The sequence below is a fragment of the Delphinus delphis genome, chromosome 9 (genome assembly GCF_949987515.2).
Source record: "Delphinus delphis chromosome 9, mDelDel1.2, whole genome shotgun sequence".
Taxonomy (NCBI): Eukaryota; Metazoa; Chordata; class Mammalia; order Artiodactyla; family Delphinidae; genus Delphinus; species Delphinus delphis.
The window spans coordinates 75,441,176-75,456,497 of NC_082691.1; the positions used below are offsets into that span (position 1 = coordinate 75,441,176).

General features: G+C 36.0%; 1 protein-coding gene across 1 annotated transcript in view; it reads left to right on the forward strand.

Moving 5' to 3' along the window:
* CFTR (CF transmembrane conductance regulator) overlaps positions 1-15,322 on the forward strand; it is a 196,137-nt gene that overhangs the window by 159,793 nt on the left and 21,022 nt on the right. The window contains exon 23 of the mRNA XM_060020786.1: positions 11,075-11,230. Within this exon, the coding sequence (XP_059876769.1) occupies positions 11,075-11,230 (156 nt within the window). The remainder of the gene's footprint in view (positions 1-11,074; positions 11,231-15,322) is intronic.

Here is a 15,322-nt window from a genome sequence, read left to right on the forward strand (position 1 = left end):
GGAAAACAATGACTGGTTCAGCCATTCGATGACTGGAGGATGCATAAAGGATGTAATTGGATCCAAGATTCGTGCAAGTTGGTGCAGATTATGGATCTTGAGAGCCAAAGCAATAAAGGGAGGTGATAACTCAGAAAATCCTAATTGATTTTGCTACCACATGGTCTTTGAGAGCAGTGGTTCTCAAAGTGTGGTTCCTGCACCAGCATCATCTGTGTCACTTGAAAACTTGCAAGAAATGCATATCTTTGAGCCTCACTGAGCCCTACTGCCCAAGGGGTGGGAACAGTGGTCTGTGTTTTATCACACCTTCCAGGTGGTGCTGATACATGCCTATCTACTTGTGAGAACCCATATTTAAGAGAGTCTTTAGGTGTAGAGGAGTGATGTAGAAGAGTGAGGGTAGAATTCCAACTGTAAAGGCTTAGGGAATGGGTGATTCCTAAATTGAGGGGTTATATAGAACGCCAATGTTGGTGGCGGGAGAGAGAAAGCAAGAACATCTGTCTAAGAGGATGGGTATATAGAGGGATATGCCTTTGTCCTGTAGGAGTAGTTGGGGTTTTTTTTTTGTTTGTTTGTTTTGTTTTGTTTCTTGAGACAGGAGGAAAGGAGATAAGTGGAGTTAAAGAGAAGTGGAGTTAAAGAGAATCATTGAGCAAAAAGCTGGAAAACTGAAGGTGTTCTTATTAGACTGCCTTAATATTTTAAGTCAACTTCCCAAATCATCGAAGTTGAGTAGTGTCAGTTCTCTGATTTTGTTCTTCTCCTTCAATAATGTGTTGACTGTTCTTTTGCATCTCCATGTAAACTTTAGAATCAGTTTGCCATATACACAAAATAACTTGCTGGGATTTTGACTGGGATTGCACTGAATCTATAGATCAAGTTGAGAAGAACCAACATCTTGACAATATTGAGTCTTCCTATCCATGAACATGGAATATCTCTCCACTTGTTTAATTTTTCTTCGATTTAATTCATCACTTTTTGTAGTTTTTCTCATCCTGATCTTGTGTATATTTTTTTAGATTTATACCTAAGTATTTCATTTTGGGGAGTGCTAATGTAAATTGTATTTTGTTTTTAATTTAAAATTCCACTTGTTCATTGCTGGTATGTAGGAAAGCAGTTGACTTATGTATATTAACCTTGTATCCTGCAATCTTCCTATAGTCACTTATTAGTTCCAGGAGTTTTAGTATTGATCCTTTTGCACTCTCTACATAGATGATAACATCATCTGCGAACAAAAACAGTTTTATTTTGTTCTTCTCAATCTGTATGCCTTTTATTTCCTTTTCTTGTCTTGCATTAGCTAAGATTAGGATGCTGAAAGCAGTTGTAAGAGGGGGCATTCTCGCCTTGATGTTGATCTTAGTGGGAAAGCTTCACATTTTTCATCATTCAGTAATAATAGCTGTAGGGTTTTTGCAGAGGTTCTTTATCAAGTTGATGACCTTTCCCTCTATTCCTACTTTGCTAAGAGTTTTTATCAGGCATTGATGGTGGATTTTGTCAAAGACTTTTTCTGCATCTGTTGATATGGCCGTATTATTTTTCTTGCCCATTGATATGATGGATTGTATTAATTGATTTTCAAATGTTGAACCAACCCTGCATATCTGGGATAAATCCCACTTGGTCATGGTGTATAATTCTCTTTATACATTGTTGGATTTCATTTGTTAATTTTTTAAAGCATTTTGCATCTGTGTTCATGATCATGATCTGTAATGTCTAGTTTTGGTATTATGGCAATGCTGGTTTCATAGAATGATTTAGGATGTATCCCTTTTGCTTCTGTCTTCTGAATGAGATTGTAGAAAATTGGTAGAAATTCTACTTTAGGTGATTTGTAGAATTCACCAGTGAATCTATCTGGGATTGGTGCTTTCCAATTTGGAAGGTTATTAATTATCAATTCAATTTCTTTAAAAAGTATATGCCTATTCAGATTGTCTATTTCTTCTTACGTGTTTTGGCAGATTGTATCTTTTAAGGAATTTGTTCATTTCATCTAAGTTATCAAACTAGTGGGCATAGAGTTGTTCATAGTATTTCTTTACTATTAATAATATGTATTAAGAGATGTAGTGACTTGCCCTCTTTCATTTCTTTAAAAAAAATTTTAATTGAAATATAGTTGACATACAATATTATGTAAGGTTCAGGTGTACTACATAGTGATTTGACATCTGCATACATTATGAAATGGTCACCACAATAAGTCTAGTAACCATTCATCCCCATACAAAGTTATTACAATATTAACCACATTCCTTATGCTAAATAAGGTAAATATTCTTTCATTTTGATGTTAGTAATTTGTGTCATCTCCTTATTTTCTTAGTTAGCCTGGCTAGAAACTTATAAAATGTAATGATCTTTTCAGAGAACCAGTTTTTAGTTTCATTGATTTTCCCTACCAATTTCCTATTTTCAATTGGTTGATTCTACTGTAATTGTTATTTATTTATTTTTCTTCTGCCTAATTTGGATTTAATTTAGTCTTCTTTTTCTGGTTTCCTAAGATGGAAGCTTAGATTATTGATTTTAGATATTTCTTCTTTTTTGTATTACATATTCTTTTCTATACAAGATATTTATATTATACTACAAATATATATTTCTTGTATGAGATATATTAGATATTTCTATATTAGATATTTCTTATTTTCTATAGCATTTAATATTATAAATTTCCCTCTGTACTGCTTTTGCTGCATACCACAAACTCTGATAAATTTCTTTTTTATTTTCATTTATTTGAAATCTTTTTTCCCTTGAGATTTCTTTTTTAACCTATGTGTTTTTTAATGTCCAAGTATTTGGGGATTTTCCAGCTGTCTTTCTGTTATTGATTTCTGGTTTAATTCCATCATGGTCTGAGAGCATACATTGTATGAGTTGCATTCTCTTGAATTCGTTAAATTGTGTTTTATGACCCATAATGTGATTTATCTTGGTGAATGTTCCCTGTGAGCTTGAGAATAATGTTATTTTGCTGTTGTTGGATGAAGTAGTCTATAGGTGTTAATTATATCCAATTGACTGATGATTGTGTAGAGTTCAACTATATCCTTACTGATTTTCTAACTTCTGTGTCTGTCCATTTTTGATAGAGGAATATTGAAGTCTCCAACTTAATAGTGGATTCGTCTATTTCTCTTTGCAGTTCTGTCAGTTTTTGCCTCATGTTATTTTGACACACTGTTAGGCATACACACATTAAAAATTATTATGTCTTTCTGGAGTATTGGCCCCTTTATCATTATATGGTACCCCTTATCTGATAATTTCTCTTGCTCTGATGTCTGCTCTGTGTAAAATTAGTTACTACAACTTTCTTTAATTAGTATTAACATGGTATATCTTTTTCTGTACTTTTAATCTATTTATATATGCCTTTACATTTAAAGTGGGTTTATTTCTTTAAAGTGAAATTAGGGAAAGACAAATACCATCTGGCTTCACTTATACATGAACTCTAAAAACAAAAAAATGAACAAATATAACAAAACAGAGAGCCATAGATACAGAGAATAAGTGGTTGCCAGAGGGGTGGGCACTGGGAGGATGAGAGAAATAGGTGAGAGAGATTAAAATTTTTTGTAGTTGCCCTAAAATTTGCAATAAATGTTTTCAACTAATCCAGGTTACCTTTAAACAACACTATAGTGCCTCACAGGTCTTGGAAGTATGTTATTATAACAAAATACAGTTGACCCCCTGAACAGAGTAGAGGTAGGGGGTGCCCACCCTCTGCACAGTCGAAAATATCTTCTTTGTTTATCCGGGATTGCTCTGTACACATGGTCCCTCTTTATCCGCAGTTCTGCATCATCTAATTCAACCAACTCTAGATATTGTAGCACTGTAGTGTTTACTATTGAAAGTAATCTGCATGTAAGTGGACTTGCACAGTTCAAACCTGTGTTGTTCAAGGGTCAACTGTATTCCCACTTCCTCCCTCTTTGTCCCTTGTATTGTTGCTGCCATTCATTTCACTTATACAGAAGCATATATATAAATAGACATAATTGAATACATTGTTGCTATTATTATTTTGAACACACTACTACCTGTCAGATCAATTAAGAATAAGAAAAATAATATTTCTTATTTTACCTTCACTTATTCATTCTCTGATGCTCTTCCTTTCTTTACGTAGATCAGAATTTCTGGCTTAAATAATTTTCCTAAAGAACTTTTTAAAACACTTATTGCAAAGCTGATCTACTGGCATCAAATTCCCTTGATTTTTGTTTGAGAAACTCTTTATTTCTCCATTATCTTTTGAAGGATAATTTCACAAGGTACAGAATTCTAGCTTGGTGGTTCTTTTCTCTCAACACTTTAAATATTTCACTCCATTCTTTTTTTGCTTGCATGTTTTCTGAAGAATAGTTGAATTTAGTTCTTTTCTTTGTTCCTCTATAAGTAAGGTGGTTTTTTTCCCTCTGGCTTCTTTCAAGAATTTTTCTTTATCTCTGATTTTCTGTAGTTTGAATATAATATGCCTACATGTAGTTTTTTTGGCATTTATCCTGCTTGGTGTTCTGAACTTCCTGGACCTGTGGTTTAGTTTTTGACATTAATTTGGGGAAGTTCTGAGTCATTATTGTTTCAAATATTTTTGTTCCTTTCTCTGTTTCTTCTCCTTCTGGTATTTCCATTGGCGGTATATTATACCTTTTGTAATTGTCCCACAGTTCTTGGATATTCTGTTTTTTAGTCTTTTTCTCTTTGCTTTTTGGTTTGGAGGTTTCTGTTGTCATAGCCTCAAGCTCACAGGTTTTTTTTCCTTAGCCATGTTCAGTCTGCTGTGCCCATCATAGCCATTCTTCATTCCTGTTAAAGTGTTGTTGTTGTTTTTTATCTCTTGCATTTCTTTTTTAATTTTATTAAAATTTCATTCTCTCTGCTTACACTATCTGTTCTTGCATGTTTTCTACTTTTTCCAGTAGAGCTCTTAGCATATTATTCATAGTTGTTTTGAATTCCTAGACTAATAATCCCAACATTTCTGGCATATCTGACTCTGGTTCTGATGCTTGCTCAATCTCTTCATACTGTGTTTTTTGCCTTTTAGCGTACATTGTAATTTTTTTTTAAAGTTTTTTTTTTTTTTTGACGTGGACCATTTTTAAAGTCTTTATTGAATTTGTTACAATATTGCTTCTGTTTTTTATTTTGGTTTTTTGGCCACGAAGCATATGGGATCTTAGCTCCTTCACCAGGGATCGAACTTGTACCCCCTGCATTGGAAGGCGAAGTCTTAACCACTGGACCGCCAGGGAATTCCCTACCTTGTGATTTTTTTGTTGAAAGGTGGGCATGACATACTAGATAAAAGAAACTGATAATTAGGCCTTTAGTGGTGTAAGGTCTGGGGGAAAGGGAAGTGTTCTGTTGTCCTATAATTAGGTCTCAGTCTTTTATTGAGACTGTGCCCTTGAGCAGTGAACTTCACAAGTGCTTCTCAGATTTTTCTCCCCCTTAGGTGCAACAGTACACTTATGTGGGCTGGAGTTGAGTATTCTCCTTTCTTCAGTCAGTTAGGTTCTAATAAAAAACCCAGTAGGTTAGGTTCTGGTAAAATAGTTTCTCTTGAAGGAGGCCTTGTTAAGAAAAACAGAATGTTCTGTAATATTATGAAATTGTGGTTTCCCACATCTTCCTGCTGGATGCACCAGAGGGTATTTCTGTGTACTTTGAGCTTCTGGAGGTAATACTTACAAAAGTGTGGGGACCTCTGTGATTGAGCTTCTGGAGGTAATACTTACAAAAGTGTGGGGACCTCTCTATGAATAACCTCCCTGGGAGGTTTTTACTCTCAGACTTGACCACACTGAGCCTCCAGCAATTTGTTGGTTACAGTTTAGATTTCCCTACCCTCGCTCGAGTTGCTATGGAGGTTTCTGATCATGGGTTTCTGTTCCAGTAAGTTGTGATTCTGTCTGTCTCTCCACTTGTGGTGGCAGTGATTTGCCCTGTGACTTCATTTTCTGAAGGATCTAAGAAGAGTTTTGATTTTCAGTTTGCTCAGCTTTTCACTTGTTGTTAATATAGAGTGATGACACCCAAATTCCTTATATGCTGGACCAGAAACTAGAAGTCTTGTTTTTCAATTTTTTTTGTCCCTTTGCCTGGCACATTGCCTAGCTTACTATATGTTAAATGCATGAATGAATGAATGGATTATACCTACTTCTAGGTCATATGATTGATTACAGTAGGAATTGATTCTTAAAATGTTATTCTGAGCAACTCTCTTAAGAATGTAATTTCTACTGCTTTGCCCTTAGAACCTTTAACAACATCTTACAAACTGTAACAAGATGCCCCCCCAAAAACTTCTTGCATAGTGATTAAGAAGTTGGCTCAAGTTTAGTATGGATCTTCCTTGACTTATGATGGGGTTATGTCCTATTAAACCCATCATAAGTTGAAAATATTAAGTCAAAAATGCATTTAATACACTTAATCTACTGAACATCATAGCTTAGCCTGGCCTACCTTAAACAAGCTCAGAACACTTACGTTAGCCTACAGTTGGGCAAAGTTATCTTACACAAAGCCTATTTTATAATAAAGTGTCAAATATCTCATGTACTTTATTTAATATTATACTGAGTGAAAACAGAATGGTTGTATGGTTATGGAAAGGTTGTGAGTGTATCAGTTGTTTACCCTCATAATCACATGGCTGACTGGGAGCTGCAGCTCACTGCTGCTATCCAGCATCATGAGAGAGTATCATACCACATATCACTAGCCCAGGAAAAGATCAAAATTCAGAATTCAAAGTACAGTTTCTACTGAATGCATATTGCTTTTGCATCATTGTAAAGTCAGAAAATTGTAAGTCAAACCATCTTAAGTCAGGGACCATCTGTATATTATTTCTATTATCCAAAAGTCCTGCAATCTTAACTGTGGTCTAATTCATCTTCTTAAAAGAGAGAGAGAAAACATTTGAAAAGGACCTAAATGGGCATTTCTTGTTTAACTTTTAATGAATTTCAGTGTTCTTGGTTCTATGGTGTGTCTGAGTCCATTCAGGCTGCTATAACAAAATATCATAGGTTTCATGACTTATAAACAACAGAAATTTATTTCTCACAATTCTGGAGTCTGGGAAGTCCAAGATCATGGCCCCACAGGTTCAGTGTCTGATGAGAGCCCACTTCATCATAGGTGTCTGTCTTCTCACTGTAACCTCACATGGTGGAAGGGACAAGGGATTTCTCTGGGGCCTCTTTTATAAGTGCACTAATCCCATTCATGAAGGCTCCACCCTCATGACCAAATCACCTCCCATGATTTGGGAGGCCCTACCTCCTAATACTGTCACATTGGGGGTTAGGATTTCAACATATGAATTTAGGAGAGACACAAATATTCAGCCTATAGCATGGTGAAAAGAGGAAAAAATCAATATTTTATGCATAAAAATGATTCAATATTCATATTAAAACACTTTGTTCATAGAAATTACTTTAGTGAAGAGATGTCCTATTACTTTCTTGGCTCTTAATTTAGGCCTTTGCTTCACAGAACCTGTGATTTAAATTTTATTTTCAACGCATGAGAAATGTAGAAAGTATTTCATAACTTTAACTTAAAAACAGTAACTTAAAAAAAACTTATTTTTCTTTTCAGTCTCAAATAGTTTTTTCTTAAAAGCTTTTGATTTTTGCCTAAATTTTTAACATCACCTTCCCCTAACTAGAATATCTCTTCCTTTTTTTCCTTTTCTCTTTCCTCTCAAAATACAGGCTGTGATTTTAATCTGGAGCTAGGTCTTTCATGATAAACCTAGAATTAACAAAATGCCTCAGATGATATATTGTATATATTACAGTACTGGATGGTTCTCTGATTAAATAGATATTGAATCAGACTTCAAGGTCTGTTCTTTTGGGTGAGCTTATCTGCTCTCTCCATTTGTAGTCTCTTTAAAATACTAAGATGCCACAAACAATTCAAACAATATCAAGGGCCCAGATCATAGCAGCATAAGTGCTTAGTATCTATTTGATTTGTTAAACGCATATGGACTTCTGTCTTATACTGGTTTTATAAGGAGCATAGTCTCAAGAACTTATTATGTTAGGAATTATGTTTTATTAATAATAAACAGATTAATAATCGACATATAAAAGTTACAATTATTATAACTCTGGGGATCCAAATTTCATTTGATTTGGCATCTTGATTTCTGGAGACTAAAGGAGATGAAAAATAATTACAACAGGTTTCAATCTGTTGCAGTATTAAAATGGTGAATAAGACACTCTGAAAAGAATGTACTGAGACTGTTCTAGTCATGGTACAATGCAATTACAGCTAGCACCAAACTCAACACTGTTTAACTTTCCACATAACATTTTGATTTATCTTGATCCAAAGTTCTCAAAGAGGAGGTACACTGAAGTTACTAGAAAACATTGACTTGGAATTAAGATCTATCTTAAAAGCTTATTTGCGGGAAGTACTCTGGCCTTATTCAACAGATCACTGAGAAGCCTGGAAAAACAAATCCTGGAAAAGAATTATTATGTGCCAATTATATAAACAACAGAAGACTTTGTTATGTATGAACCAATTAGATTCCGCGCTGTTGAAAACCGTGTGTGGCATAATGCAATGCCAGCAGTTCAACAATATAAGGAAACCAGAGCGATAGCTAAAAACTTTAAAGCTAAAGATTTACAAATTGCCTCTGAATCCGGTTTTATCCCAACATAAAACCTGTGTTCTCTAAACATTCAATATTTGCTTCTTAAGGAAAAGGAATGTAGTCATTTATCCTAATCATTAGAATCCTGGCTAATGATTTAAGAGTCTGAAACTCAAGGAACTTTTCATCAAAAGTGCTTGATATGACTTTAGAGCAGATCACTTCCTGCTCTTGAACTTGCCTTTGCTTCTCTTTCCTCATGCCTCATCTACACAGGGCATACTCAGATTGCTTATACAAAGCCTTACTGTTGTGTTTGGAAAATCATGATGTGTGGTGAATGTGTTTGTACAACATGGGCTGATTCAGAAATAGAAGTGTGCATATGAAATTCCACAAGATTTTTAAATTAAGAGTTGATCTGGTAATTGACCAAAATTGACTCTATCCATTTATTTATTAGATCTACTAAATAAGTTTATTCATTCATCTACCCTCCCTCCCTTCCTCCCCTCCTTCCTTCCTTCCTTCCCTCTATCTACCCACCTGCTCACCCACCTATCTGTCTGTCTGTCCATCCATCCATTCAGCCTTCCATCTGACTGTCTCTCAGTCAATCCAAATAAGTTTTTATTGAGTATTTATGTGAGCCAACCACTATGCCAGGTGATGAGAATTCAGTGGAAAACAAGATAGATTACCCTGCCCTTTTTGAACTTATATTCTTTGGGTGAATACAAGCAATAATCAAGGAAAGAATAAATAAAATAATTACCAATTGTGATTAGTAGTATGAAGAACCTCAACAGGGTGTTATGTATAACCTGTTGTTTATCTGATTTTCTCAGTTGTCTCAGAAAACAAACGTGTGAAACTCCCATTATAGGGCTCTTATGATAGACAGAAAGACAATTGTGTCACTTTTGTTTAATCAGCTTACCTAAAGGCCTAGTTTACTACCAGCTTCCTAATCAGTATTCAATAAGTTATTATTGTGGGTTTCTGTACACTCTCAAGCATTTATTGTGGTCTGTAACTAGTTCTGGTTTAGAAACTGTTACTAGTCTGTAATAAGTATAGAAATTGAGAGTAAGCATTTAGAAATTCATTTTTATTTTCTACTTTTTAAAGTACTGATGGTGGATTGGAAACTAAAACACAAAGCAAAACTGTCCTTTACCACAAATAGTGTAAAAAGCACGATTTACAAGACCATTTGTTCAGCTCTCTTGTAAAAAGGCCAAATGATAAAAAAGAAATAGCAATAATGTAAGGGGAAAGAAAGAAACATTCAGTGCCACTAAATGTCGAGCGCTTTATTCAGGGTTTAGCTAATGACTGCAGAAATGTTCTGTCCCACTCACAGCATCTTCCTCTAAGAGCTGGGTCTGGGCTGGCATCAGAACACAGAGTCAGCTCCCTGTGGGGCACATGAGGCACCTCTTCTCTCCTTGCAGTGCACAGCCTTCTCACTTCCGTGCTGTGTTCTTACAGTCTTTAAGGAACAAGACTAGTTTTTTCTTTTCCTTAATATCCCTTTTGCTTCCTAAAATTCTCTTCTTGCCAATCAGAATGGATATAAAAAGTTGATTTGACAACTGTCCATGTGCTTATCCACTGAGGAGTGGTAAGGCCCAACCTGCCTTCTGTGAGAATGTGAACTTATTCTTTATTTTAGGCCTAAACTTGATGCTCGCTTATTTTACTATGGCAGTATCTAAATATTAGAACCGTTGCAGATTTATTAATTTTCAAACTCATATTCATGTTTGGAACTAGATCAAGCTACAGGTCTCTGCTTCTGGCTTGAGCCCATTCTCAAAAATTAGTGCATTAACAGGGAGATCAGCTCGGTGCTTTGTGACAGCCTGGAGGGGTGGGATAAGGAGGGTGGGAGGGAGGGAGACGCAAGAGGGAAGAGATGTGGGAACATATGTATATGTATAACTGATTCACTTTGTTATAAAGCAGAAACTAACACACCATTGTAAAGCAATTATACCCCAATAAAGATGTTAAAAAAAAATTAGTGCATTAAGACACTGTATCTTTGTTTTCTTCCATGCAAAATGGGCATTTTCAACCTTTTTGCTGTTAGTAAAGGTCAGTAATAAATGAACCCAGCATCAGGGGTCCAATCTGTTATGGCCAGTTTCTATATTGTCTTCCAGGGTTGCTCTGTTCCAGATCAATTTTGGTCAGAATTTGAAGTGTGCAAAAAGGTTTGAATGAATAAGTGAAACTTCCCCTGGTGATGATTTAAAAAACAACAACAGCAACAAGAAAACGGTTCCAGTGGGGTTTTTTATTAATGTATAATATCAGATTACATTTATGGTATTGTATCTATCTGTCACAGGAGTAATTCCATCACTGATATTCTAGGTGGGCCTCTTGGGAAGAACTGGATCAGGGAAGAGCACTTTGTTACTGGCTTTTTTGAGACTGCTGAACACCAAAGGAGAAATCCAGATAGATGGTGTGTCTTGGGATTCAGTAACTTTGCAACAGTGGAGGAAAGCCTTTGGAGTCCTACCACAGGTAAGCCAGAAAGACTTAGCTAGTAAAAAAAATGACTAAGTACAGTGTTCCCTTTATTTGACACTTGCACTCAAGAAATTCACATTTCCCTGCAAAATATATTCCCTATGTATCGCTGTCTTTTTTTTTTCTGCAATGCAGCCTTTTCATAGGGAGAGAAACTACTTCTAGAAGTTTGGGATTCTCTGACATACAGTTATCGAACTATTAATAGTTTTGATAGCTTTTTCCGGAAGACATAAACCACAGCAGGAGCATGGGGCTTTTGTTTTTATCAACTTTTTGTTTCTGCTTCAGTGGTCTGAGCTCCAAGTTAGCAATCACAGCAGGTTGAGAAATGCTTTGCAAGATATAAAAGATGCTGCTGAAATAACAAACACTTGGAAGCATGAAGTAGTGGAATTGAAAATAAAAAGTGTAATGATTGGTTTTTTGTTCTTTGAAAAGAATGAACCATGTCAGAGTAATCTGTAGCTTTTTTTTTTTTTTAATGTCACTCTTTGATTTGGGTCACAAAGGATCTTCATTCTCACTGGCTTAGTATCATTCTATCTGTGTTATTGTGCAAGAGGAGTTTTTAATTATGAGAGAAATAGCAACAGTTCCATTTTTAAATGATCTTAATGGAAACTAAAGAATGTCTTTACTGGGACCAAATCTGAAAGGCATGGGCTGTATATCTACTGGTGTTTGTTCTCATCTCTATGGATATAGTTGCTGGTTTAATATCTTTGTTCCCCTTATACTAATGGGCACTGAATCCTTTCTACTACCATGGTCCTAACAATTCTCTACTTTTAACACAAAATTAAAATGCCAGGAGCATCTCCAGGTAGATGCTACAGGCTACAAATCTAGCCTGAGAAAACAGCTTGTATGTCTTGATAGATTACCTCTGTGGAACATTTGCTCCTTTCATCTAGTGAGGCACTAAATATTGTAACTGCTAGACTGATGCTTTTAATTCATTTGTCTAAACTTTGTCATGTTGCCAGAAGCTTCATCAAAAGCTTTTTCAAAAGTTCAGCTTTGGTTGAACTTTTGAAAAACAGTATTGTTTCTTCAGAAAGAAAAAAGGGATTGTCAGAGGGTCTGAAGATAAAGAAACACTGGGAATACAAGTATCCCGAGGTGACAACATTAGGCAAGATAACAATGTTGAAGAGCATGGGATAGAATTTGGTTTTCCGAGATGCACTGCCGTTCAGTTGACTCTATTTTCTGATCCCATTTTAAACTACAGTAGTGAAACTTTTGTTCTTTTTTGTTGTTCTTGTTTATACAAATCCGCCCATTAGAATAAGCAAAGCTCTAAGAAATAATTTCAGTTTCATTGAGAATCCTTTAGTTTATCTGCCATGTGATGAAAAGATTTTTGTTTTATTGTATGTTCTACTTAGGAACCCAAATATGCAAAACGTAGAGGAAAACCAAGTAGCTAGAATTATGAAAATTCTTTATCTTGCCTCTCTGCCAACATGAATCTTCCAAACTTGCCTTTTCCCTCTTCCACGGCATCAAGTTTTTAATAAACTAAACAAGAAATACTTTGAGCTACGCCTTTAAAACTGTGTAATCGTGCTAATAAAAATGCTTCTCATTGTACATGTTTATGACCCTGGTTTCTGGGACTGTCTTCCGGTATCACAAGGATGTCTGTAGACAGAAGGTACTATTTCTTGTACAGTCACATCTTGAGAACGTTAAGTGAATGCCCAAGAAAGAGAGAAAGAGGGTAAACTCCTCAGACCTTTTTAACATCCAAACCAAGAGTTGCTTTTATTTTCCCAACTTTCCTTTGAAAGTTCAAATTAAGTAATTTTTTTCCTTTTCTGGAGTTTGATCTTTGAAAAGCAGAAAGAAGAAATTAAAAATCCAGGAACTATTTTTGTTTGCTTTTCCATCTTTTGTTTTCCCTTCCATCTTTCTGACCCTGCAAGAGTTTCCCCAAGACCTCTGACATTGAGATAGCAGAGATCTCTAGGTAAATTAATCACTTGTTTTCAGACACATGAAACAGGAACTTTGAACAAGAAACTTCCCTCTGCCTCATAGTGATCCCGAGACGTCAGCTGTGGAATCACAAGATGTCATTAGTTTCGGCAAATTCTTGCAGTTTGTGTGTGCATGTGTGCGTGTGTGCGTGTGTGTGTGTGTGTGTGTGTGTGTGTGTGTATTTGTGTGTTCTTCCCTCCTGCAGCTAAAAAGCAATCTTAGAGAAGGTACCAGCGTGGAAAACAGGACATTGTGTACATTTCAAGGTGGAGCCTTCTTTAATTTGTTCTACTCTACCTCTCAGCTCTGAGAGCGTGGACAAGACAGTGAGGCCTATAGTCAGAGTCCCATTGGCTTAGGCAATTGAACACCAAGACTTAAAATTGTTCATTCGCCTTGAATCTTGTTAATCACTTAATTCATGAAAAACAGAAAAATAAGTTTAAATTTATTTTAAAGCCTCAATTACAAATTTGAAAGGCTGCCAACTATAATTGGGGAGTGACTAGGCCTATTCCTGCAATAAGACTTTATGATCTGAAAATAATCCATACCTGCATACGACTTCCCCCAGAGCTGGAGCCTCTTTTGCTATCAGGGATATCAGATAGGGCCAAGTCATGTATCTGTAGAGCTGAACAATGGAACTGTGAGTGCAGCAGTTCACATTCAATTTCACAATGATTAACAATTTAATAATTAGTTATTAAACTACTTCCATATGCTTTAAATGATAATAAGTACCATAGGTTCCATACTTATGTAAAAGATACTGAGGTCCCAATCCCACCCATGAGCTTTCAGTGGGAGCTCATCGCCTTAAGTCAGCGATCAGAGGAAGAAGCCAAAATGATAAATTAAGCATAGGTAATTAAGTATAGTGATGGAGTGTCATGGGTAATGATGAGCAAGAATCCAGCTCCACGCTCCGTCATTGCTACTTCCACCACAGAACTGTAGCCTTCCTGCTTTTACCCCCATTGCTGTGCTTTTCTCACCTTATTCTTTGGAATTCTCTATTACATGTTGCACACAGATTAAACTTTTTACAGTAGCATTCCAACTCTGTGATTTGCCAAGTCAAAAACCTTCTAAGACCCCCTTTCTTCACTGAATAACATCCAGATTCTTCCATTTGTGGTTTAGGTCCCTGATAATCTGGTCCCAACCCAACCTGTCCAGTCAGATCCACCACTCCTCATACCTGGGCACCTTTAAGTTTCAGTCAAGCTGGACTTACTGTGCTGTGAGATATACCTCACTTTTCTCGCTCATTTCCTCTGTCCACGCACTTCCTCTGTCTGAGATGATCTTCCTTCACTGGAGTCACTTTGGCATCTCAGATGTTAAACTCTGCCAGATGGCCTCTTCTGACTCCCTTTCCCTGTTAACCCTGACTCTAACCCCAGCTCTCCACTCCCACATCCCAGTCCCAGATGGGATCTAGAACTTTGTTTACAAATCTCTCCTGGTACTTCTCTATGTCTTATATTGGAATTATCTGTGTATTTATTTAATTTCCACTCAGTATTATAAACACTTTGTAGACATACTAGTTAAGGAAGCAAGACGTAAAGACAAAATCATCAACAATCAAAGAAATCTAGCAAGAAGAATAGAGTAGCAATGCTAAATTAAACACAGATTTTTTTTCCCTTACTGATTTTTCTGTGTCTTATATAGCACATACCGTAGGTTACATGGTAGGAATTCAAGATGTATATTTTTCTGCTGAGTCACTAAATGCTTGCTCTCTTTTACAAGAGGCTGTGGTTCTACCAGTGTCTGGGTTTTCTTGCCATATAAACTTATGCAATTTATTTAATTTCTCCGAGCCTCAATTTCCTTGTCTGTAAAATGTGTATAATGGTAGTAACTACTTCATTGGGGTTTTATGAGGATTAAATGAGTAAAGGAATAAATAACTCGAAGTACTTAAAATACTCCCTGGCATGTAGCGATTACAACACACTGTGTTATGCTGGTTGTTACTATTTTTTAGAGTTCCTTAAGGGTAGAGGAGCATGTCTCTTTCATCTTTGTATTGACAAATGGGTATTGACAGTTTCACAAAGAAGATGATGATGGAGGTGGGCC